This window comes from Melopsittacus undulatus, chromosome 3 (genome assembly GCF_012275295.1).
Source record: "Melopsittacus undulatus isolate bMelUnd1 chromosome 3, bMelUnd1.mat.Z, whole genome shotgun sequence".
Lineage (NCBI taxonomy): Eukaryota > Metazoa > Chordata > Aves > Psittaciformes > Psittaculidae > Melopsittacus > Melopsittacus undulatus.
The window spans coordinates 88175484-88201728 of NC_047529.1; the positions used below are offsets into that span (position 1 = coordinate 88175484).

Sequence of the window (26245 nt, forward strand, 5' to 3'; positions counted from 1 at the left end):
AGTGTGTGACTGTAATAGTGAGGATATTGTTTCTGGTGAGTCCTAACTGAATTATACTCATATTAGCTTGAGCTTTGTGACTTTAGAACTGTTTATCAGGTTAAGTGATTTCAGAAACAGCAAGCGCTGGTGGGGCAAAATACCTGGTTTCCTCTGTGGCTTTAAACAACCTTTTTTTCCCCCTGCCTGAATATTCAGCATTTCAGAAAATCTACAGAACTGTTTCAGACTGTTAGCTTTTATGCAAATATTCCATTTATTTTGCTTGCTTCCAATTTTCCAGAGGTTAGGGCTTTGCTGGGCAGTTGCAAATATATGGCCTAATTATATGAGATATGCTAAAGAATTAAGTTATTTACCAACGGAGAGGAGAAAACATCCTGCATACCCCAAAGTGTACCAGTAGCAGTGGTGTGGTTGTTTTTCTCAGGCTACAGTGCAGGGCAATCTCAGTCCCCTCTTTAATGAAGAAAGAAATGCTGCAATGCGTCAAGAGTGTTGATATAGGTGACATACTTTTATAGTGACACTGAAAGCAGGGTGGATTTGTTGAATGGAGGGTCTTCTATTGATGATTCCACACAAGTATTTTTCAGATTCAAGTTAGAAGCTGCTGTGAATCCTGAAATCCATTGTAAGAAAAGCCCTGATAATTTAGATTTCACTATTTGTTACCTTGATCACTGGAAGAATAGGGCACCAATGGGTTGCTAGAGACCAAAGTGTTTACATGTATGAAGGATTTTCATAGAGATAGAAGATGAATCCCAGAAACTGGATGCATACTATGCCTGCATTAGCAAGCAGTTCATCCTACCCAGTATGAGTAACTCACTTCCTACATTATGTGCATTTCAGAGGTTTTACTTTTGTCTGCTTGTCTAGTTTATGCTGCTCATTGCATCTGAATACTTGCCAGCAATGCATCTTCCAAATTAGATGTCTCTTGGATGAAATAACTTGTATTCTGAAACCTCTCTGAATTGAGAACCAAAAGGTGCTAAATGGAGAAGGTGAGGTGACTAACTTCAAAAGTGTGCTCCCAACTCAAACCAGTGGTGCATATATGCCTCTGGGAACTTTTTTTCATGAACTTTTACATTCAGATTTTACGTTGAAAATAGAAGGGTAGGGAAAGTAAGTGCTTTCCTTCCATTTAACACCTTTTGCCATTTATTGCTGAAGCAAATGTTGCTCTCTATATAGTAAGGCAAATTCGACCACTTGTCTGGTTGAAATTAATGAAGATACCTTTTACATTTTCTTGATCAGAATTTATATAAAGGATGACAGTAGGTATTTCTTTCCATGTAAGGATAAAGGAGGCTTGTGAGTTTTCATTGAAGAATCAGGCTGATGTCCAGTCATAAAAAAAAGTATTTTCCCACCTTTCTTTTCTCCAGGTACCTTCCCCTACCCCACTAGAAATTAAGCACTGTTTGCTTCTATGGTGTCTTCTGTTTAAAGGTCTAGAAGTTTCAGAAACCTCTGCTAGATTTCATTATGTAGGAAAGGTGTTGTCTTTTTCTGCCTACCTTATGCAAAAACAGGTACAGTAGCCAGGAAGAGAAGTTTAGCTTTATGCCTTGATTGTATTCTAATAGTATGATCTTTCCTTTAGGCCTCTAAGTTTTCTTATACCTTGTATTACTCATTGAGAAAGGTGAAATGTACATTGCCATTGACCAGACAGTTCTTGGAAAAATAAAATAAGAGCTTTCTTGTTTTAGGGATCACACCAGAGAGAATGGAGGAGGGGTGGTGGGAAGAGGAAAACCCCCTGGACAAACCAATCATGTACAGTTGTCCAGGTTTGCTTTTCCTCATTTCTCTTACTCCTGTGACCATCTTCATACCTACCCCCTGCTAACAGACAAAAAGATGGTAGTAATGGGAGATCAAGGAAGAGTGGGTGTAACATGCATTACACCTCTATGAGCATGTGTGTGTACATGTGTTTCATAGGCTTGTTTCTGGGCGTGATACAGATGACTAAGACAGAAAGCAAGCTCAAGTCAAATGCACCCAAACAAGTTTAACAAACAAAACAGGATTATATAACTGGGCTGGTATGTGATGACTGGGAGGACTGTAATTACCTCCTAAAGAACCAGATACGTGGATAAACCTAATTATCATTTTCCAGCCTCTTCTGTGTCATCTTAGGCAGCTGGTTTAGCAATACCATTTGAACTCTTAAATGGGAACACTAATGTATTGCAGCCCCAACCATTTATCTATTCAGAAAAACATTAAAGAGAGTGAGGAAGAAAAAGGGGCTAAGTAATGAGAACCCATTAATCTGAACCTCAGTATGTGTGCAACTTTAATGTCATTTGAAGATGATAAAAATTCTCATGCAACTGCCAAGGACAAAAGGCAAAATAGATTTAGTCTCGGATAAATCTTGTGAAATAGTTACCAGTCTTTGGAAAGCTTGCTTTGGTTTTGTGTCCCTCTGGAGACTTTGGGGGTCTCTTGGGAATTTGGCAGAGCATTTGCTGAGGTACCATACACAAAATTACAACTTTACACAAGAAAAGAGAGCATTTGTACAATGAGTGAGGAGCTGTCAGGAAGGGAGCAAGAGGGTGGTGAGCTGCCAGGCAAGCGAAGGCTGGTAGTGCGGTTTCCAGGTGAAATTTGCCAGTTCTGGAATATTAATAAAATGAGGCTCAGAACAGCAAGTAGGGAGAAGTCAGCAATTGAAAGTACCCAAAATCGATTTTATTGAATGCAATTTCTTAAGTATTTTGGTTTTTGGAAATTAAAAGTTCCAAGTTTGGGTAATACAAGTTGAAACCAATAAACTCTGCTTTTTTTATCTGGATGGCTGGGGAAGCGTGCATTGAAACCCCTACATGTGCCAGGAAAGAGAGTCAGTAATTTTTCACACTGTCACACAGTGCTGATGGGCTGCCCTCTGCACTGCAGGTGTAATGGGGAGTTCTGGTGGACAACTCCGGTCATGTGTGGTCAGTAAAGATGACTTCGTACAGCACCAGGCACGGAGAAGGGCCAGCAGAGTGTGCAGGGTGCTGGAGCTAAGGTTGATTTAACACAGCATCTCCCTGTAATGCATTAGTTGGAAAAACAGACTCAGAGAGAAGAGTTAAGGCTAAACAGACCCTGCTTTTGACACAACCTGGTCACAACACTGGTAACTACATTTCAGGAAGTTGGAATGGTTTGGCAATGAATCTTTTAACATGTTGGTATTATGCTGCGATTATTCTTCACCAACTGCTTTCTACCCCCATTCTCCTAATTCATTGAACGGTTGTAAGAAAGCATTATTCTTCCTGCAGCACATCAAAGACCAAATAATCCAGTTATTTCAGTCTGCATGAAACGTGCTTTACCAATATAATTGATGCCTGCTGCATGGACTTGCTATGCTTGGGCTGCAACTTTTTTATGTAACAAAATAATAGAGAGGCTTTGGACCAATTTGCTGCTCAACCTGTTGAGTTGGATGAAATAGGCTGTCCCAGACATGGCTTTGAACTATAAGAGGGTACACTTAGATTAGATATTAGGAAGAAATTCTTTCCTGTGATGGGGATGAGGCACTGGCACAGGGTACTCAGAGAAGTTGTGGTTGCCCCATCCCTGGCAGTGTTGAATGCCAGAGTGGACAGGCCTTTGAGCAGCCTGGTCTAGTAGATGGCCCTGCCCATGGCAGGGGGCTTGGAGCTAGATGATCTTTAATGTCCTTTCCACCCTAAACCATTCTGCGATTCTGACAGGAGCTGCTGGACCTTCTATCACACTAAGAATCAACCACGACTTATTTAGGAGCTCGGGAAGGCAAGTTCTCTGCTCCGGGGCTGCGCTGTCGGTTGGGGCAAGTCATTTCCCAGTGCTCCTGGCCTCGGCAGTGTGCGAATACAGCTGCTCGCCTCCTCTAGGCAGGAGTACTGAGGGCTGACGGGGTCAGCCCCGCGCTACCGACGGTAGCTACACCCGCGGAGGAGGCCGGCAGGGGCTGCCGCCGGCGCTGGGCGGGCGGGAGGCGGGGTGTGCGGGGCGGTGGCCGGCCTTCATAGGGATAGAGGGGAGGCGGTGTCTGCAGCAGGGGAACGGGGCAGGGAAAGGGAGGGAGGAGGCGGTTCCCATTTCCATTCCTATTCCTATTCCCGCCGTGCGAGCGCGCCCGGCTCGGTGCGTGCGGGGCTGGCGGCGGCGGGGTGGCCATGGCTTCCATGGCGGCGGCGATCGCCGCCTCCCGCACGGCCGTGATGAACGGCAACCGGCCTCTGGACGAGCGGGAGCGCAAGCGATTCAGCTACTTCTCCTCGCTGAGCCCCATGGCGCGCAAGATCATGGCGGAGAAGGAGCGGATCCGCGAGCGCTACGGGCCCGAGTGGGAGCGGCTGCCGCCCCGCCAGCAGGACGAGATCATCGACAAGTGCCTGGTGGAGCCGCACATCCAGGCCCGCTACGCCGCGCACCGCGGGGCCGGCCGGCCAGCCGCGCAGCCCGCCTCCTACCCCAGCCTCCGCCTCAGCACGGGCCAGAAGGTGGTGCACTTCGGCGACGAGGTACCGCCGCGGCGGGGGAAGGGGCGCCGGGGCCGCGAGCAGCAGCCGGGCGCGGTCGGGAGTGGGGTCCGCTATGGCGGGGCCTGCGGGCGGGTACGCTCCACAGCCCCGGCGCCGCCGCACGGGAGGCTTCGCGGCTGGTTGTGCTCGCGTGTGCAGGGACAGGGCGGGGGTGAGCGCGTCTGTAGGCGCTGGCACCGGGGGGAGTTCTTGGTGATGGGGCTGATTCCTTTCCTGACTCCACGGCGATGCAGGAGGGTGGGATGTTAAGAACCTAAGCGAGGGGACTTGGTCAGACCGGACCGCAAAAGCACGGAAGGCACCAAATCTGAGGAGTTTTTCTGTGATAAGCAGAAGTGACTTTAAAGTGGGGTTTGTGAAACGCACACTTACAGAAGAGTACGGTACCAGCTGCCCCGAAAGCAGGGCACGGCAGTGGCTAGCTCTGGGAATAGTCCCTTGCTGAAAACGGGCTGTAGGGAATGTTTACATTGAATTAACTCTCTTCCTTTTTGCTTCTAATTTTAGACTCAGTTAAAAATATAACACTGAAAACATTCTTGACACCTTGAAAAAATATAACCCATTCCATGTCACATGCCAGGAAAAACAAGGGTGTGGAAAGACATATGGCAAAAAGTATGGATTTTGAAGGTTCTGAGAGCCATCTGTCTAATGGCAAAGCATGACAGCCCTTCTAGAAACCCATAGGAATAAGGGTACCTCAGCCAGAGTGGTGGGTCATGTTAGTGAGTGTGATCCCTTGAAGAGGAGAGTCTAACAATGCTTGCAAAGACCTGATGGTGCTCTTCAGATACTGTCATTCTTATTCTGCATGTGAGATTTCCTTTGTTTTCTTTTCTTTTACATCTTGGTATGATTGCAGGGCCAGTATCTTTCACTATGCTCATATAGTATCTAAAAGTGACCTACTGTTAATTAACTTATGTGGCTTCTACCAGAAAAAAACAAATATCTGCTTCTGCATTTGTGATCATGAGTCCAGTTTAAAAAGAACAGTGCTGCTTTCAGTCTCCTCACCGATATGCTTGGCTATGGGATTTGCATGAAGCATTTGAAGCACATAGATACTTGGCATTGTGGTTCCAACCAGCTTTGTGCTACAAGACTGCTGCCTGTGTTTCACCTGTCAGGAAAGTGTGACGATGTGCGATGCACACATCACACCTAGACTCAGGGAACAAGATGGTCAAGCTCAGTTTTATTTACTCTGTGATACCAGAAATTCTGGGTAAATATTTGCTAGTAATAGACCATAACTGCAGGTGAAAAAGAGGTATAGAAGGACTCAAGACAGCGAATATGACTGTGCAAGCAGTATTTGAAAGAAAGCCTAAACAAGTAAGTTAGTTGTGGAAGTCCGTGACTGCGGGAAGTACATGTGGTCAGCTTTCCCAATCTCAGACAGCTCTGCTGTGCTTTCTGCTTTGAATTATGTGGGTCTGGAAGGAAAGTAAGCATGTTGTAAGTTGTTGTGCTGTGCTGTGTGAAAATAATAATTTCCTGCTTGACAAAACAGCTAGAGATCCCATCTGAAATTTGGCAAGTTGTTTTCTTTCCCCTCTTCCCCCAAAATACAGCTATGATACAGATAACTTTGCTGGTAGCATTTGTGTAGTCATTAAGCAAAGAAAGCATGGTTCATAAAAAATGCTTGATGCAAAGTGTTTAATTTTGGAAGCATCTGCTTCTACTGACTTCCTCCTTAACTTCCAAGCTAAAGTTAATATAAATCATATTTCTGAAGAAAAGAGATTCCACTCGTTTTGGCATCCTCCATTTCCATTTTAGTTCTTCCAACTGCTCTATTGAGCCTTGGAGCCTTTCCTGGCTCCTCATCTGATAGCTTCCTCTCCCCCTGCTCCCTTGCTGGCATTCAACCTGATTCTTGGACATTAGCCCTGGCTCGCTAATTGTTTCTCCTTGTCCTGCTGTTACAGAGCAACTGCTGCCGCTCTCTTGCCATTTCAGTTCAGCTTTCCAGGCTTGCAAATGCTTCATCTACAGAGCTTTATGATCGTGCTGCCTTCTGGTCTGACGGTTTACTAAGCTGTGCTGCTGCTGTCTTGTGAGACGTAACAGCTGCACACACCATGGTCACCCCGGCCTGTGCTCCGGGCAGCTAGGTTGGTCCTGGCTGCTGTCCCTGTCTCATGGTGAGCGGCAGGGAGACGAGAGTAGTCTGTGTACCTTAGAATCACTTGTTGATGTTGCAGTGCTTTCAGTGTGTGTGTATTGGTCTGATGATGTTCTTGCTGACACCTGCTCCAAAAGCTTCATGTTTCCAGACACAGCTCATCTTCCCTGTTAACTGATGTTGAAATCTGTAGTGATCTACCTGTGCTTGCTTAAGCATGGAAAGTTGATATCTTTCAACTTGTGTTCTCTGGAGGACTTGGCAGAAAACAAAACAAAGATGAATGCTGATGATACTGATTTACCCATCCATGACTGACCATTTCAGTCCCATTTTCATGCATGTGATCACTTTGATAAAGTGGTCCAGAGGATATATATAGTGGTCTTCTACTTCTGGACAATTGGCTTTCTCTTTTTCGCTCCCACCATTTCCCATATGTCTTTCCTAACACTAAGCTCATCTCCTGAACTTGTAAACCAGGACTGTAAGTTCTCAAAGTGTAGGCATTGCTTACATTTTCAAAACACCTTTCAGTATGGTGGCGGTGTGGGAAGGCCTTGATGGAAAATAGGTCTGCAGTAACAGGACCATGGCATCCTATAGCCATGATCCAGTCATTTCTTCATGATTGAGCATGCAGCACCATGCGTGACTCTTAGCAAATGCCTGGTCTCAGCTGAGTGCCACTGCTCCTTCTCTTCGCTGCAGTATTGCTAGACATGGAGTTAGTGGTTGAAGCTGTACATGCACTATGAATGCAGCTCCAAAAGAGGATCAGTACCAGGACACCAGAGCTGCCTTTTTTGTCTCCCATCTTGCTGTCAAAAAAGTTGAAGGTATTTTAAAAAGTCGCAAAAACCTGATGAAAGAAGTGGAAGTGCAGGAATGGGGCTCCCTGATTCCCCAGATGACACTTCTCTCTCAAGCACAGAGTTGGGTGGCACCCACTTCACTTGGCATCTACCTGTGTACACCATGCTGTCAATGCTGAGGTAGCACACAAGAGCTAACACCAGCCATTATGTGTCCACTGTTGGCCTCACAGTGTCAAGTTAAGACTTTTATATATCTAGTATAAATGGGTTATTTTTGGAATACACCATAAATTATGAGCCATCATGGAAGGAATAAGTGGAAAACGAGCAGTGTATGAGAGGCTACCACCCTTTGCCTCTGTAGTGGTCAGCTTTTATTAAGCATCTGATTTGATATTACTCGATGCCACACTGAATTCTCCTTGTTTAGTTCAGTGAAAGGTAGTTTAGATACTCAGTTACAATAAGTTCTCACTATTCTCTTAATACTGTCTCCCTGTTCACAAATGTGTGGCATACACGTGGATTTAAGTTCTGATTTTCCTTTTTTTTTGAAGGGATATTGAGTATTTGAGGCGTACTCAGCAGCTCAAAGGATTTGACTTGAAATAACTACACTTTTAATTGAAGCAAAATGGCACGTGCATTAGTAAGTAGTAAACATGTGGAGGAAAGAGAATTTGGTAGCTTCATTCATCATCTTTTAACAGGGAAGCTTGACTTGCCTACCCAAAGGCAGGTAAGGTATTTGTTTTGCTTAGCCTTAAGAACTTTGGCACCAAGCCAAAAGATCAACCCTTTTATCTCTTACTTAAAAATGCTTTAAAGCAACAAATAGTCAATATAGCAAGAACGTTTATGTTGGGATTTGTGCTTTAAAAAAAAAAAAAAAAAAAAAAAACAGAAAAGGAAGGGCAGCTTTTTGAGCACAGTTAAACCCCAATAACCAGCAAGTCTTGTTCTCGTAACACCCCTAAGATGCATTTGTTGGCAGTTTGTGACTACCTGGTTACTGTCCCCTGCTCTGAGCAACGGTCATGTCAGATATACTGGCACGTTTCTACCAGTGTCTTTCATTTTGAAATTCAGATGCTCTTTTGCAACAAGCTGCCTACATATAGCAAATGTAATTTGTGATTCTTTTTTAGATACTCTGCAGCTGGTTATTGAAATCAAGTGTATGACCAGATTTTTGCTTCTCTTTCTCCTTTCTTTTCCAGCTATGAAATATGTTGCATGAGGCCCCGTTTCTTACAAATAAATTCTTTAGCACTGGTGAACAAAAGTTTGTTTATTTGCCTTCTTTCTGGAAGAAGGCTTCGTTGTGTGCTGAAACAAAAGCTGACCAGATATGGATCTCTTCTGATCTGGGTTGATGAGAAATGGCCTTGAAGCTTTTTCCTCAAAAATTTCCACTCATAATTTACTTGTGTGAATATTGAAATAGTTGATGCCTTTGCTCCCATTTTCATCAAGCATGTGAGGACTTGTTTATTCAGCAGAAAGCAAAGTTATTTCTCAGATTTTGTTGGTGATAAACATGAATCAGTCAGGAAACGGTTGAACTGTGTTGTTCTCCTGCTTTGCATTTGGTCCTCCGCATGTCCTGTGTTTGAGAACGCAAGAGATGGAAGCCACGAACTTTCTTCTCTTCCCTAGCAAGGGACAAAATCTGGCAACTGTCTCCATCCTAGTTTCAAATACATTTCAAATAACCACAGACATCAACTCCTTGAAGCTTTGTATCCTCAAACCATGTCTTATCCTATTTTATCCTTTACTAGATCCCATGGAAGATCTCTTGAATGTGGGCAAAGCTACTCTAGCTTACTGGCTCTGAGATGTGCTGGGCCATACAGGCTGAGATACAATGAGACATCTTTTAAGAAGTAAAATCTATGGTACTTTTCTTTCATGGAACTGTTCCTGCCTAGCAAGTGTCTACTACTTCCCTCTATTAAAATAATCTATGAAGTCTTAGATTTTGTCTCTGACAAAAACTTTTTAAGAACTGGTACCAAAATACCATTAATTCATTTCAGAAGCTTTTTGTCTGTGTAAGCTGGAGATTGAGGTTACAAGTTGAGGTGCCAAAAAGTGCAATGGGATTGAGAAGATGTAAGATTCTATGAAGTGGGAAGCTGACTTCAGCTTTATCCTAGGAGGAGTGACGTATCCTGGTGCATGGCAACCTCATATCTTCACTCTGCCTTTCCCATGCTGGTTTTCTACCCCCCTGAGGGCAGCCTTTTGTCAGCAGGGCTTGCTTGCAGGAGCAGTGTTGTCACTGAGTTGAGGATATGCAGGGAGAGTTGGGGAAGAGGTGTCCCTCCTAACTGCTGTCTACAATTGCCTCAAATACAGGAAAATAAAGAACTGGCTGTCTCAGATGCAGGATGAGGGTTGTCTTGGCTTGCTCCCAGATTTAAAACTGGTCCACAGCTGGTTTGCATGTCCTATAAATGGCAGGAAGTCAGAGCTTCCTTTGAACTCCTTAGGTAAAACCCACTGACATGCATACATGCCTGGAGCTTTAAGGTGCTTTGACAGTGTGAAGGAGAGTTACACTGCTTGCTGGACTTCATTTCTGTTCTTTACTGCTGTGAGAGAAGTCAAGTACTGATTTTGTCCAGACCCCATATGGACAGAAGGGTTGCCATCCTACCTTGTGTGTGTGACTCAGTTCTGTGGCTGGGCTCTCCATTCTCCTTCTGTCCTGAACTTTGATTACTGTCATGTGTGCTTCAAAAATGAAGTGCCAGCTCCACCATTTCCAGAGACAAAAGATGCAGTCCTAAAATATTTTGAAATAAGTTGATGCTCCCATGCCGCAAGGCATCCCACCTAAGTGGTGTGGTGTGGTGTTCCCATGCGGTCAGTAGCACTCCACAGTGCAAATACTGATAGAACACATATTAAAAAGCAGACTTTTATTCCCTTTGTTTCCCTGAAATGTTAATAAATATGAGCATCTATTTCCTGGAATTAAGAGAACCTCATATTACACTTGTGTTCTTGACAAAAATTTCCTGTACCAGATTTCCTTTTTGGCCAGAATGTGTGGTCCAGCAGAGCCCAGGCCTTTCCTTTTAAATGATCTCCATCAGCCCAGTTCTTTTTAAAATCATGGGATCACCCTCCTATATACCACAAATACTGTGCTGCTAGAAATCCTGTTTCACAGATGAGTAATAGTTGGAGAATGACACATTTTCATGTTCAGGAGGTGGTTTCAGACACTTCTAACTGTGATTTCATCGCCCTTGGCCAGCAAAATCTGTCAAGGTGGTAAAGTAAGAGGTGGCAGATCAGAAGAATGCTATCAGATGTGTGAGAAATGTATTTCTATAAAGGCAAAGGTCAGAAATAAGAGAAGGGCAGTCTGATAAGATGTGGGATTCCTGTGTTAGCTTAAAACATGGTCTAGTTCTGTTATTCTCTCAACAGCAGGAGTGTGAAACAACCACTGCAAGTCTTGTCCTGTCCTCTCCATCCCTGTGCATGGTTACTTACAGCCTTTCTCCTTTCATTTGCTGTTCTGACTCCTGTTCTTCCCTGAAGTACTGGGGTGTTCAAGCAGTGGTATGGAGGGGGCAACTCATTACCTCTACCAGCACGAACATCCAATGTACAAATGAGCCCAATCCACCACTAGGAATAGAAGTGTGATCATTTTGTTGCAAATCTTGAACAAATGTGAAGAGCAATTATTTATTTATGGATTTTTCACCCCTTTTTTTTATGTGGGTCATATTTATTTCTGGAAAGCATGCTGTGTGTGAAGAGATTGTTTAAATTTCTCCAATTCAGATTATTTCTGAGAAAGTAGCTTCTTAAAAGAAGCTATTTCAGATTGGGATTTTACTCTGGGCATGGTGTGGTTCTTTCAACAGCACTGAATACTTTGGAGTGATTGTCATTGAAGTGGTGTAATGATGTGTCTTGTCAGGGCTGGATCCAGCTGTGGCGTGGCCTGATGGACACACAGCTGTTGCACTGCCATGTGACTGCCTGTTTGCACACGTGTTTTGCTCTGTGAAGGGGTGGAAATGGGACTTTATTTCCCTAAGGCCTCTGCTGCTCTTGTTATTTCTATCCCTGTGTGTTGCCAATGGCTACCAAAGAAAATGCCTAGCAGAAAACTGGAAATATAATACATTTTTAAAGCTATTTATAGAGAAGCTGTTTCAAGAGGTTTAGGCCACCTTAAACCTTCATGTATTTTGCAGGTTAAATTGGTATACTAACTGATAATCTTCCCTTCAGAGAACTTGCTTTCAATCAGTCTTAAAATACAGTCAGTGCTCTCTATCAGTCGTGCTTCCACCTTTTAGTCAGTTCTGTGGTAATGGTTGTTATGCTTCCAGCAGTGCAATGTAATTTCATTTGTATGATGCTCCTGAGCAGGTAAAGCTGCTCTTCTAATTTTTAGTCATTCTTGAATTTTATTTCAGGACATAACTTGGCAAGATGAACACTCAGCTCCATTCTCCTGGGAAACAAAGGTAAATATGCAGCAATTTTATTTTTAATGTCGGTTTGTCGTTTTGTACTGTTCCTTGTGCACTCACACTGTCTTCATTTTGAGACTTGACAGAATAATGACACCTTTATTCTGTGAGAGCTGTGCAAAGTGGCTATCCTGCAAATGAAACATGACTGGTGTCTTTGATTTACATCAACAGAAACACAAAATGTACTTCATGGACCAGTGTTCTGGCCTGAAGTGCAGGTGTAATACTGACTCATTACAAATTACTTGGGTTTTTGTTGTGAACTTTTAAAGCAACTTTCCATGTTTAACGACACCAGTGTCTCAGATATTGTATAAACATAACTGCATTTCACTTCTGACATCAGGAGCAAAGTAGCTAGGAAATGGGGTGAGAAAGTACAGATAACTAATAGCTTCATTGCATTCTTTGTTAAAGCCTTGTCTTCAGCTTCTTGTTACATGCTAGAATGTAATAAAACCTGTTAATCCTGGGGCTATGCTAGAATTGTGTTATTTCTTCTCCAAAAAATAATGAAATAAAGTATTTTTCTATGGTGGGTTGGTTTTGGGTTTCATCTCTCTCTTCCCCCCTGTACCTCTGGTGTTTTGTTAAAGCATTGTTTATGATGGGATTCTCATAAGGCTAACACAGAGCCAGAGTTCTCCATCTTTCTGAACCTGCAGTGTGAGGAAATACAGTTGTGCCGTGTTTGTGGCTTAAAAACAAATTTACTTCTTGAAGAAAATCTGGGGGCAAAACCACAACTCATTGCCTTTCTAAACTGGGTATGGTGGGCATGGTAAGTTTAATCACATTTTAAACTCTGTTTTCTGGCTTTATCTGCCAGAGAAAGCTGCTTTTCCCCATTTCTTCCAAGTTTTGCCCTTGAACTATGTAGATAATCATGTCTGACCTTACAAATATAATCTTAGCCTAATGCAGAATAATTATTTGGAAATGCCAGTGGATACTAAATTAATCCGGTTGACCTTAGACGACTTGTCAGCCTTCCCAACTCAAGGTCACTACTGGTAGCTAGCACCCCTTCCCTGCTTTTCAGATACTAATTAACCTATAACTTGATGTGACTCTTTGGTCCCTGCAGTCTACAGTGCTGCAATTTAAGAGAAACCAATGCCAGTCTTCACTGCATTAAACCTCCCTTACAAGCTGTTCAGGGGCCAGTGGAGGATTTCCTGCAGTGGAAGTCTGGTAGCTCAGGCAAGCCCTCCTGTCTTTCAAGACCCTTAGAAGAAGCCACCACTGGCTTTTAGTGTAATACTAAAGAGGTTTTCAGCATCGGTGAAACTGTCAAGAAAAGAAAAGTAGTGCTCTACAAAAGAGTGTAGAGCTCCCTGACAGTAGGATGAAATAAATCATATGTTGGAGACAGCAGTGTTGTCTCTCCCTGGCTTTTTGGTGCAAACACTAAAACTCAGTTTTGGGAATGTGATAGCTGTAATCAGCCTTCTAGGCTCTGTCTTGATGGGATTTTTTAAAGTTCCGAATATGTGAACTTCACTGACCAGTGATCTACGATGAGATGCATCTGCACTCAAATGTATTTTCTCTTTAATTGATAGTTGTCTTTTCTTTTAAATACTCGTATGTCTAGGGAAGTGTTTTTCAACCAAGCCCGTGGTTTATCCCTTGCTGATCAAGACTTATTTTTACCTTCTTCCTGGTGTCTCAAAATAAGGGACTGAAATGGATAGATGCTCTAGTTTCATGCTTCTCTGGAATGGATGGAGGATCGCAGCATGATACGGGAACGCTTGTGTGACTGATGAGAAAAGCGAGATTGGAGGAGGTTGCTTTAGAAATAATTGTTACAGCTAATCAAGCTGTGCTTCCCTCTTTTTCACTGCTCCCTCCTTGCTGACCAGAGATAAAAGCTGTGCCTCAGTTGTAGGTTGAGAAATTCCATGAGTTTTTCCTCTAGCAAAACTCTAGAGAGTTTTGTCTGGCTTTTACAGGGTGTGTGTTGGTGAGGTTGTGTGGGTTCTTCCTTTTGTTTTTTCCCCAGTGCCTCATACTGTGTCAGCCTTTTAGCCAAATCTTTCAACTGCTGAGTCTTCCATTTCTAAAGGTGGAGATCCTGCTTTGTGCTTACCCTTTGATCTCTTCCCTAACCAAGTACTTTAATGAGATAATTATGGAAGGCAATTTCTCCACGAGGTACTGGCTGAGGAAAAAGTATCCTTGCCCAATTGGTCCAGTGTGGGGAAACAGTGAAGAAACCTGAATGAGCTGTTTAATAAGGTTGATGTGTTGTAATGCACGTTCAGTGCCTTGTGAGCCAGATCTGTTCCCACTGTTACTTCAGGCTGTCAAGTGCTTTCCATTCCATGAGCTCTACCCTGTGATGGGTTATTCTTTCCATAATATTCTCTTTCCCAATCTCCCTTGAATGCAGAGGTTTTGGTTTCATTATTATTGTGATGGCAAAATTCCTTTGCTCTTTTTCAGCTTTGTGTGAATGTTCTCTTGCTTACCCAAGGAAGGGAATGTGGTCTTTGCCTTCTGATTTTGAAGAGAAGGAACAAATAGAGAAGTAAATCAGTAAAACCAATAGGCATCTTTTTTTGTTTGCTTGTTTGTTTTGACATTGAGATATTTAAAATACTGGTATTTTTAGTAGAAAACTGTAGCACTTCTCAGAAGGAAAGCTACTTGGGAAGCGATGAGTTCTCATGGCATTGCAAATAAACTGACTTCTTAAAACTAGAAATTGAATTGGGAGTGATTTGGCTTGTGGGTGGAGCCCTTATGGACATAATATATCTTGAAATATGGGTTACATTTTTAACAGGAGCTAAAGCCAGATTTATGAACTTTGGGCATTCTATTTATGGCTTCAGGTTTAAGTAAGATGAAAGCTGCCATTTTGGCTGAGTTTAGCCTTTGAGGTTTCTTGGTTTGTTTGAAGTAAAAAGTCAGTGAAACTCGGCACGGACCCCAAGATATAAATGGAAAACAAGACTCGCGCCGGGGTTTGGAAATAAAAGTTCTTTGCAACTCCTCCTGAACTCAGAACTTTCTGGTTTTGATGTGTTTAAAAACAAATAAAAATTAGTAGTGGGCGGAAAATATCATTTCAGTCTGCCACCTCAGCTGAGGTCCTGAATGCACAGAGCAGCATGGGAACAAGCTGCTCATAATTAATGCTTTTAACTGAAATAGGGTTTATTCCAAATGCTTAAAATTGACACATACACATCCAAAAATTTTTTGGTCTTGATACAGGTAGAATAGTTGTGAAGGCAGCTTTAGAGAGTCCTTTTTTGTTCTTTTCTCTTTTTAACTTCTGGCTTTTTCCTCCTTCAGCTCTCCTACTTTCAACAGGCCCTCAAATAGCTGTTGAAACAAGAACCCTTTGAGGTGTGTTTAAAAACAAACAAACCAAACACTAAAAGAGAAAGTGTCAAGCTTCAATCCCTTCAGCAGTAATCTGGTTGCTGCCTCCCTGTCTAAATTCCTTAATTATATTGCATGGAAATGATCTGATCTGATGATCATTTAGAAAAGAAAAAAAAATGTTGCACTTAGAAAAAATTGTGTTTTGCAAACCATTTGCTTTATCTAAAAGACTAAATATCCTTCTTTGTACAAGCCCTAGTTGGTTTGGGGCTTTTGTTTGCTGTTGCTTTTTAAATATGAAGAAAGTGGTGGAAAGAATTTACCCTCTCTTTCCTTAGCAGCCTGATGTTAGAAATTTTGTTACAATCCATATTTCAGTGTGATTATTTTAATCAAGCTGGCATAAATGGCAGTGCTTCCTTGGAAGGAAAGAGGAGTGATGCCTGAGGTTTTGGGGTTTTCCTTCAGTTTTTGATCTAGACTACAGACGTTTAAACAGTGCTCTATGATTGCTGTTGACTATTAGTTCTTGAGCAAAAAAAAATCCTAACTTGTGGTAATAGTAGCTGTGTTCAGGGTTCATTTTAATCTTCATTGCCAGATGTTCTCAGCAAAGGATTCAGTTACCCGCATCAGTCTTTAGACAGTTTATGAGCATAAACCCATGCACATACGTAATACTGTCAGTATGAGTTTGCTCAGGCTAACCAGTGATAGTGGCAGACTAGACTGCTGGTCTTACCACCAAAGAGCAGGTCATTAAATTCCGTCTGAAGCTCCCTACTATATACCTTTGGCATTGTTTTCCTGTGTGGATGAAAATTAGATTGGTTTTGAGTGTTTTGCTCTGGTTTTGCCCTCACAGTTGGTCTCTGCTGACCTAAGAATTTCTTTCTGACTCTCAGGAGATCCTGAAAACACCCACGGTGTGCACAGGAAACAAAGCAAAAACTGCAACGCTTTAGGTCCCATATTTATTTTGGTTTTGTCCATTCAGCAAAACAAAGTCATCTTCTAAATCACTTTAAACTTGGCTTTCTTACCTCTGCATATCAGGCTGTGCTTAAAACAAGCTGCGTTTGACAGTGTTTCTGCAGTCTTTGTCTCAACGATTTGGATTTTTCAGGCTGCCAAGCAAAACAATTTGTTTTGGCTGTGTTGGCTTGGCTGTTTAGTAAAATACTACACATTCCTGGTAAGTGAATAAGATGCTTTAAAAAAACACCAACAGAACCCAAAAAAGCAAGCTCCTGAGTTCTTTCTGGTCATCTTGTTTGTAATATAAACTTATGAACTGAGTCCTGATTTTATACAGCATTATTAAATAGTTTCGTTCTTAGTGTGTGGTGTTTCTCTTTTAGAATACATGGTTGCCCATGAGTATGTACAGCCAGTATTATGATTTGGTGGATTATCCCTGCCTTGAGACTGAAGTTATGTCTAAATTGTTTAATCCAATAAGTAGAATTCCTGAGTACGTTAATATCTTTTGAGGAAAGATGGACACAGAACTTCCTAAACCCCACGATGTGTAATATTACTTACACTTATTAGACAGAAAGATGATCCAGGACCTAGTCATCCTTTATTTTAACCCTTGGAATGGTTTGGGACCAGAGAGATGAGACTGAACAGACTTCTAGGTTTGCCTCCCCACCTCCCTTAATGTGTTGAGAATGACTTTCTCATGGAATATCTTGAAAATACTACTGCTGTTAATAGCTTTTATTTGAATTCTGATAACTTTTTAAAAGTACAGTTGTTATTGAACTGGCCTGTCCATAAACTCTGAAGGGTTTCCACACTGAACAGTTCCCAGAAATACAAATGGTTCAGAAAAAAAGTATTTGTATTTAATTCTCTAGATGGGGAATTAACAGTACAGAAACTGAAGCTCATTCATTCAGTGTCATACAAAATCAGTGAAGGCAGCTGGAGACCGAAACCCTCTCTTGAGAATCCCAGACTCTGCCTAAATGACAATTCACTTTTGACCATCAGATCTTACCATAGTATAAGCATTTGCTTCCGTGAGGTGGCAGCTGGTAGGGTGCCACAAGGGCAGATCTGCTGCTGAATGCTCAAGTGCACAATGCAGCTCACAGCAGTTCTGTCTCTGCCTGAGAAATGCAAACATGTGGTACTGACACCATAAGCTTGATGGGGGCCAGGAGAGATTGCATCAAGATATTCTAATGGCTGGCTGGCTAAGGGAAAAGGAAATGTTTTTTGGGGGGGAACCATCTTTAAAAAGTCACCCTTCCCCCTTCTGCTGACCCCGTCAATTGTCAATTTGCAATCTGATGTAAGAAACTGAAAGCAGAACACTAATTAAACTTGGATTTCTAATGTCTTGTGACCCATTAGAATATACAGTATTACTCATGACTTAGATGTCAACCTGGGGTATTTCACATGTGGGTCTTCTCCCTCTGTACATGAAATTGTCTCCCTCACTGCTGCTCAGTTGTTGGTTTTGTTTTGTTTTGTTTTGTTTTTCTTTGGGTTTTGGCTTTTGGGGAGTATTTATAGTATTTTATTGTTAACTTTGTGACTTGAAAGATACTGCATATTAATAATTTTCTTCCATCAGCTACATTTCATAGGGATTCAAGATGTCTTAAGTAAACTTGAAAGTCAAATAGAAGCATTATGTGCTTCAAGGAAAACAGGATAACTTGTGACTGGTTCACAGAAGTTCTTGGCATCTTGAGCTAAATGTTAGAAGCAGAACTGTATATCTGACCTCTTGGGGCTCTATACACATCATGCTGAGATGCAGTGCACTCAGAACCTGTCAGGATAGTCTTATCTTCTTTGCTTTCCTTGGGAGAGAAGGCAAACTCCTGAAGAAGTATTTTCATTACTGTTATTCCGTGTCAGGTCATGACCTGTTTGATCTCCAAAGCATGCTGCAACGCAAATATGCAGTCATGAATGTTGAGTTGTCCTGTTTTCTGACATGGAAAGGTGTATATTATATTGTTTCCTTTCTAAAAGGACAAAGAGGGTGTCATCTCCAGAGCATACTCATGAGTGGGTTGGAAAGGGTACAACTGCCTGAAGTTGTGCTGTAGTGCCACGCTTTTCTCTACACTTGAAGCAGTCTGCCACTCCAAACCAGACCTCTGAGCTGATATTTGGACCCATGCATAACATAAAGCATGACCATGGGCAGTGGCTTTTGCTCCACAGCATAAGAACTTCTCAGGAAGCTTGGCTTTGCTTATCTGTCGTGCTGCCATTTCTAATTTTTGTTCTAACAGACCCCTACTTCCCTTCTATCCTTCTTTTTTCTGGATCTTATTTCCATCACTGTGCTGGTGAATCTGGGGCTGTGATGGCCCCTCTGCCCTCTGGGCACTGACTTTCCAACTCTCTCTTTGGCTGGAGGGTGAAGGAACTATATTAGTGAAACTGACTGCTGATGTAGTGGCCTTTAGCTACTGTCATCTTTAATATGAGCCCTGGGGCAGGCAGCTCAGAAGGAAGACTGTTGAAGGACGGAAAGCAGCAGTGTTTTAATTCCTAAATTACAAGGTAGAAGTCTTCCAGGGTGGATTCCCCCTCACTCCCCTCTTTGGATATTGGAGAAGTACAGGTTTATTTCATATTGTTGCTTTTTTTTTAAGCTGGGATTTTTATCAGTTCTGAAGTCTTAAAGCGTCTTAACTTCAGAATGGTAAATCTCTATTTGGCAGTATTGCCAAATAAGCTTAGGGAAATAAATCCCTATATTTTAATATAGGGAACGGCAGTCACTGTAAATAATCCTCAACATTACTGAACCCATAGTTTGTTTACGCAGAATTTATTTAGGGAAAAATATCCTGCTCTTAATTGTACGTCATGGGTTTTGTTTAAAAAAATAAAAATTAGAGCACTCAGGTTTTTCCTTCTTGCAGGCAGGGTGGGGGGTTGAGCTCTCTGGTAAGAGCTGCACGTATCCTTGCACTCACCTTAATTTAGCTGAGCTATAATTACACATTGCTTGTTTATGTTCTGCATCTTTTGATAACAGAGTATATTGTTCATGCAGGCACAGAACTTTGTGCTTCTTGCCTATAACCCTGCAAAAATATCTAAGGTATCTAATTGTTTAAAAAGGTCGAGTGCTGGTCCCTGAATCAAATTATGTGTCATCAGCTGCTGACTGATTAAAAAAATTGGTTGATAAATAATCAGTTGCTGAGTTAACATTTGCACTTTGATGAGAAGTTTCTGAATATTAAACACTAGGCTCGTGAGACCTGCCAGTTCTAGAGTCCCTTTGAACTTAACATGCACAATAACGCAGCACTCAAGATCAAACACTTCTAGTGAAAATGATATGCAACTGGGACTTGTTTTAGACTCAGGCCCATAGGTGCTTTTGCAATTTTATTCAAGAAAGGCAAGGTAATGAAGTAAAATGGGGAAAACATCAAGAATCTGTAATGAACTTCAAAAGTATTTATTAACTGCTTGCATTTGAAATGTCTTCTGATTTTTTTTTCAAAAATAAGCAGGTTTTTTTTGCTTTATTTTATTTTAATTTTTTATAGTTTGTTCCATTTTACAAACACAAGTCTAGACATTAGGTAGTTCTTTTCTGGCCCTTGCTACAGTGCTGCGCTCTTAAATACAGTAACTCTTACATGTTCCTCAGAGTGAAATAAGGCTTAACTTTTATTAGCCTAAAGGGGGTCCAGCCAGTTAACAATCAAGGTTACTGAAGTGGTGATAAGTAAAATAAACATTTTGAAGTACTGTTCGCTCTGTATCATGCTCTAAGTGTGGTCACTTGCTTCCTTGACCTGATGTTACCTCTCAGAAATGAGTACAGTTATCTGCACTGCAAGGGAAAACAAAACAAGGGAATAAGGGAAGAACTGCTCCTGCTGGAGTTGTTTCTTTTCCTTCAGAGGGGCATTAGAATTGTAAAATGCACTTATCTATGCATACACTGTTACATCTAATCCTTTATCTTGGAAGTAGTTAGAGTTTTAACATGTTGCCAACTATTTCAAAGACTATAATGGAAGATTGCCTTTTAAACTACACTGTAAGTTTTTTTGCTTTATATTTTCATGTAAAGCATCTGTGGCTTTCAAAATGCCATTCAAATATTTTATGGCTATGCATGCTGTGCTCTGCTATCTCGGATGGCATCGGGTAACTCAAATATGATTGCTTTCTCTGACTCCTATGAAGCAGGTCTAGGACTCTTGTAGTTCAGACTTCTAAGAGGTTTTATGTAGCTACAAAGGTAGACATTTATGGAAAAAATATGTAGCTTTGCTGTGGTATCTGCTATCTGGGAGTTGCTTAGCTGTGGGTAAAGGTGTTTTCTGTGTGACTTGAGATCAGCAGTTCAAAACTGTGTCATTGTGAAGAGCTTTGAAATACTGTATGTCTTTAACCCTGAACAGAGTCAGATGGAGTTCAGCATTGCATCTCTGTCCATACAAGAACAAGGTGGCGCCCAGTTGCAAAATGAACAGAGGCAGCCTGTTAAAGCAGCACCTGGTGTCCAAGTCCCTAAATCTTCTCAGGCCAATAAGACCCCTGGCTCTGATGGGTTGATAGCATCCAGAAAAGAAGAGGAGTCCTCTTTCTGGAAGATAAATGCAGAGCGCTCAAAGTTTGAAGGACACAAGTCTGAGTTCCAGTCCCTCACTCCCAGCCAGATCAAGTCCATGGAGAAAGGAGAGAAACCCCTTCCCTCTTTCTACAGACAAGAGTCTACTCCAAAGGAGATGGCAAAAGCTGAGAAGCCCAGCATAACTAAACCAGAGAAGTCTGTTGCCCCCAGCCTACCTTCTGTATCTCTTGAATGGGAGAAACCTCGACCTGCTCAACTCTCTACTAGTCCTCTAGATGACTTCTTTCTTCCTGATCCACCACAGGACCTGGCATCTTCTAGGACAAACAAAGAAGATCCTGATGGTACTATACTTACAGATCCGCAAATGCCTGGACAGGTAAGGACTGCTATATCCACTGTCCGTAGATTTAAAAGCATTACATTTTTAAAAAACTAAAAAGCACATGAAAATTTGACAAGGCTGCTGTAGAAGATTAGGGACTCCATAAAGCTTGATGGCTTTTTATTCTGCAGATCCAAAGATGTCTATTTAACCAACATGTTAACTGATATTGTTTGTTTCAATCAAATATTCTTCAGTGTAATAAAGTGCATAGGATAAAAGCATCATTTAAATATAATGCCAGAAACACTGACATGGTATCCAGTGGCTAACTGACAGCAAGCTACCTAGCAGTTTGGGGTAAAGGACTTGCTGTATCAACTAAGGAGTTTGGGGTTTTGTTTGGTTTTTTCTTAGAACAGCAAAACATGGGAAAAAAATAAACTTTAAAAGTAGATAAACTAGAGTCTAGAATACTTCTTTGGTACACACAGCATAACAGTGAACGTCAAAGCAGTTTCTCAGCTCTTTTAAGTGGTAGCCCAACAGCTGCCCCTCAGTGCTTTGTCCCAGGCAGCTGGGCTGCTTTCAAGTGTGTTTTTTCTCTAAGGTCCAGAATGGAAATGGAATGAGCTTCAAGAATTAGCCTGTTTGATGTTTTGGTTGTTTTTTTTTTTTGTTTTAATAAAAAAGTAGCGTTAAGCAGCTCAATAGCCACCTGAAGCTATTTAAAAAGCAAATGCTGATCTGTGAGAAAAGAAAGGGAACAACAGGATATGACATTATGAGGGAAAGAAAAGGAAGAGATGTGAAGTCTGAAAACGGTAAACTAGAGGAGTTGTTCTTCAAACAGAGCCGTGCAGTTCTGTTTGGAACCTGTGGCATCACTCTGGCATAAGCCTGACATAGACTTTCAGCATGTCACATAGTTTTTTCTCTCGCATTTTCCCAACAGTGGTTGTTTGAATTCCAGACAAGATGATGTAAGGTCAGATTGATGCAGCATGAGGTAAATACTTGCAAGAGAAGTAAGTGGTAGCACTTAGGAGAGGACAGTACTTAAGCCACTTCAATATTTGGAGCCCCATGTTGGGTTTGTTTTGTTGGGGTTTTTTTCTCTAAAGCTAAGAGATGATGCTTCTTGAGCTGTTTTGCTACAAATTGTGACCATGGTAATCTTTTAATGTTAGTTAAAGGCTTTGTCACATTTTCCTACAAATTAATGGTTTGTTACAGTTCTCATTCCTTTGTGAATATTTTCTAGGTAAGTGAAATAGTTTGACAAGCCTGATTTTATTTTTTCTTTTTTCATCCCTGTTGAGAAACAATCCTCCCATGTCAAAATGTGAGCAGAGCAGCAGAGAAGATGGCGTGATTGAATTACTGAATTTTCCTCCTTTCCTATTTCTGGATTATCTTCCCTGTTCTGGGGAAGAGAATCCACAGACTCAGCTTTGTCCCTGGATGACTGTAAATGTCATGGCTACAAGTGCAGCACTGCAGGAACGAGCACGTTCTTGATGGCCTAGTAAATAATTCGTCAACAAAGTTTAAAGGGCGCATGGTTTTCTGGAAACAGCTGGCTGTCATTCCAACAGGCAATCCATTGAATTAGTGATGCTAACATTCTGTGTTTCATTCCCTGCAATTCCCACTCTAGTCTAAATATTGAAACAACATTTTGCCTGCAGACCTCTACAAGAATTTTGTTTTTTATCTGGAATTGCCATTTTGGTCATAGTGAGTATTTTTCTATGTTTAGCATTTTCTGGTGTAGGTTCTTAGGTATGCTAGAGCAAGGTAATGAAATGTTGGCAAACAGCATTTTAAACTTTGTTTTGTAGATTGGTAGTCAAGTACTGAGTTTGTAATACCGTAATTAACAACTACATCTTATTTCTTGTCTGTCTTTTCTTTTTTCCCTTGCAGACTAGTACAAGCAATGTTATCTTGAAGACTGGCTTTGATTTTCTAGACAACTGGTAAAATACACTTCAAAATAGATCAGATCAATTTTGGGGAAGGAGTGGAATATCTTGCTCCTTGTACGTTAATTTACTAGCATTTGTGTCTTTTTTAGAAGTAAATTTCAAACTCTTAAATGTTGCCTTTGTATAAACTTTTGTAATACCGTATGCGGTTTTGATTTTTTAAACAGTGATAGAAGTGTGGTTTCATTTGGGTATTTTTTTTAATATGTTAAAATTTTTAGTAGCTACTGTATTGAGAGGATGCGAGAAGTTACCATACACATGTTAGAGAAAAACAGATGAGAGCCTCCACATGCTACAAGTGGAACTGACAGGACCAGATTGCTGTTTTCAATCGAAACCTTGCTGGCATGGCTTGTAAGAGATAGCGTAGCACATGCAGTGGTTCCAAAGAAGCAAGTAACTCCAGACTTCAGAAACCTAGCAAAAACAGTATGAAAAAGCATACAGATTAAATGCATTGATTTCTATGCTTCATTTTGTTTGGAAGTAACTTTTGTACCACTTACTTGAAAACACTTTTCTTTTAAAGAGGGCAAAGGCATTGCCAAAATGATGGATCCAAAGAAGCACTGTGTTTGTACCCTACAAATCTGCTAAAATAACGTAAGTGTGTTAGAAAAATGACCTGGGGAAATGGCACCTTTTTCTGGTCTTGGTATTAAAGACTTGGGAGTGAGTGGAGTGGAATGGGATAACACCTAATGAATGGGAGAAACTATCTTCAGGGAACACAAGCCTAATTATTTCACTGCCTCCTTACTAGAGTGTAACTCTTTGTGATAGTAGTGCTGGAAGTACAGCACTGAGAATTGCTGGAGTTTAGATTATCTTTGTGTCAGGCAACCACTATGTTTATGGGAGGTTATAGCAGTATAAGGCTTCTTTGTTTTTTAAGCAGCTTATCGTCTCAAGGACTCATCAACTTTGGTGCTTTTTCCTCCTTGTGGGTACATTCTCTTCAGTGTTCAAGATGTGGGTTACATTTGTTCCTGAGGTGCAGAGGCATCTCAAGGTGGCCCTCAGAAGACTTGCCTCCAGTTCTGCTTTTGAATGATCTTTGGTGTTTTAAATGTAGAGAACAAGACTAGCTGTCATTTGAATCTGTCGTCTCTGAAATGCAGCATGATTTACACACTGACTCTCACTGTGTTTACCTCACCTTGAAGCCTTAATTCCCCCCACGCACAGCTAGTGACTGGTCTGCTCCAATGCCAAAGGTTTGACCTTTCCCTTTACCTCAGCAATAGTCCCATAGTATTTGTTTGGGGTAGAAGGCAAAACACAGGGGTCTAATGGGTCTCATGGGTCCCAGCCAAGGCTATGAAGGTCACCATCTCCTAGACCATAATTGTGCTATGCTTCTCATGGATTAGCACTTGACATTTGGTTCAGTGCCAGGGGCAGTTAAATGTCCAGAATTGGATGCTGCAGGATTTTCTTCTGCCTGTTACAGGAAGTTTGAGATGTCCTGAAAAAAATCTTGCATCTAAGTGATGTGCTGCTTGTTCTGAACAAGAGCAGGATGTTGATAAACATTAAAACTTATGTGTTGATGAAGGAAAATGCAGTAAGGAACCACCAAGCCCAAAACCCCAAGTTTTTCTAGTGTTTTCTTAAAAGGTTTCTTATCTAATGAGGAAGACTGCCACAGAGTTAAGTGATTCGTAGCCTCCTTATTTATAGACTTCTGAAAGCTTCTTTACATCCTTCCTGAGATGTACAAACTCCTGTAACTGGTGGATATTGTCTCTGCATTCAGCAGTTCAGAAAACACTTGCTGTTTCTGCCAGCCTGGACTTTACTGCGTTTTTTTCTTAGCTGACCATTTTTAGCATTTGCTACAAGCATCCAGCATTGATCCAACTTAGAACAACTTTAGCACAAATTCTTCAGGTGTGTAATCAGTGTTGACTTGCACCTTCTTTTCAAAGCTGGCAGATGTTCACCCTGGGGCTTACAGTTACCAGTGAGTCTAGTTTGCTGTACATTCAGCTGCTGAAAAGTTGTAAATCGAAGGTGAAGATGCACGTTCTAATCTTGCTTTGATATGGGGAGATCTAAAACCAAAGTCTCCTACTGACATTTTAAACCTCTGCTAAATACCTTAAAGCTTCTTAGGGAAGAACCTGGGCTGCCTGTCGATTCCATCGGCTAACTCGACCCTAATACACATTGGGACCAGCTGGTAGAACATGCTGCAGAACTTTTTACTTATCCTGGTAGGTTTTTCCTGTGCTTTGACAAGAGTTGATGCTCCTTCTTTCTTTAGTATGTTTTTATTAAACATTCTTACAAAAAAAATGTACTTGGTCACATTTTATATTAACAATGTTTTAATAAAGTCACTTTAAATAGAACATTCAAGGCTTTTGTGTTGCTTTGTGCATTGTCTTTTAATCTCTGCTTTCCTCAGTGCCATTTGAGTTGCTTGGGGCATCTTGAATCTGCCTGAGAGCCAAGAATTTAGAAACCGAGTTTTTCAGATCAGGAAAAACAAATCAATACAGCGCAGTTGTTTCCCAGGCTTTTAAGTGAGGCTGTTTGGGGAAGTGTCTTTGCTTTATCATCTTATCTGATGGCTGGGGACAGGTAAAGACTAAAATCTATTTGTACTTCACTGTAATAAACCTAATACACACACACATACACACACACAAACACACACACACAATATCTTCAAGTTATTCAAAGCAGTATCTGGATATAGATTGCAGGAACAGTTTGAAAATGGCATGTCATGGTTTAGCCCCAGGTGGCAACTGAACACTACGCAGCCACTCACACACTTCCCCCAAGCAGGACTGGGAGAGAATCAGAAGAGTAGAAGTGCAAAAATGCATGGGTTGAGATTAAACTAAAGACAGTTTAATAGGGAAAGAAAAAGCCATGAACACAGGCAAAGCAAAGTAAGGAGTTCATTTACCACTTCCCATCACCAGGCTCACTGGACTTAGTGCAAAGGACCA

General features: G+C 41.5%; 1 protein-coding gene across 1 annotated transcript; it reads left to right on the forward strand.

Moving 5' to 3' along the window:
- Positions 1 to 4117: 4117 nt before the first annotated feature.
- C3H1orf198 (chromosome 3 C1orf198 homolog) lies at positions 4118 to 25636 on the forward strand. Its single transcript, XM_034060619.1, has 4 exons — positions 4118 to 4544; positions 11975 to 12025; positions 20788 to 21339; positions 23215 to 25636. The coding sequence occupies exons 1-4, from the start codon at positions 4197 to 4199 to the stop codon at positions 23269 to 23271; spliced, it is 1008 nt and encodes a 335-aa protein (XP_033916510.1). The 5' UTR covers positions 4118 to 4196; the 3' UTR covers positions 23272 to 25636.
- Positions 25637 to 26245: the final 609 nt, after the last annotated feature.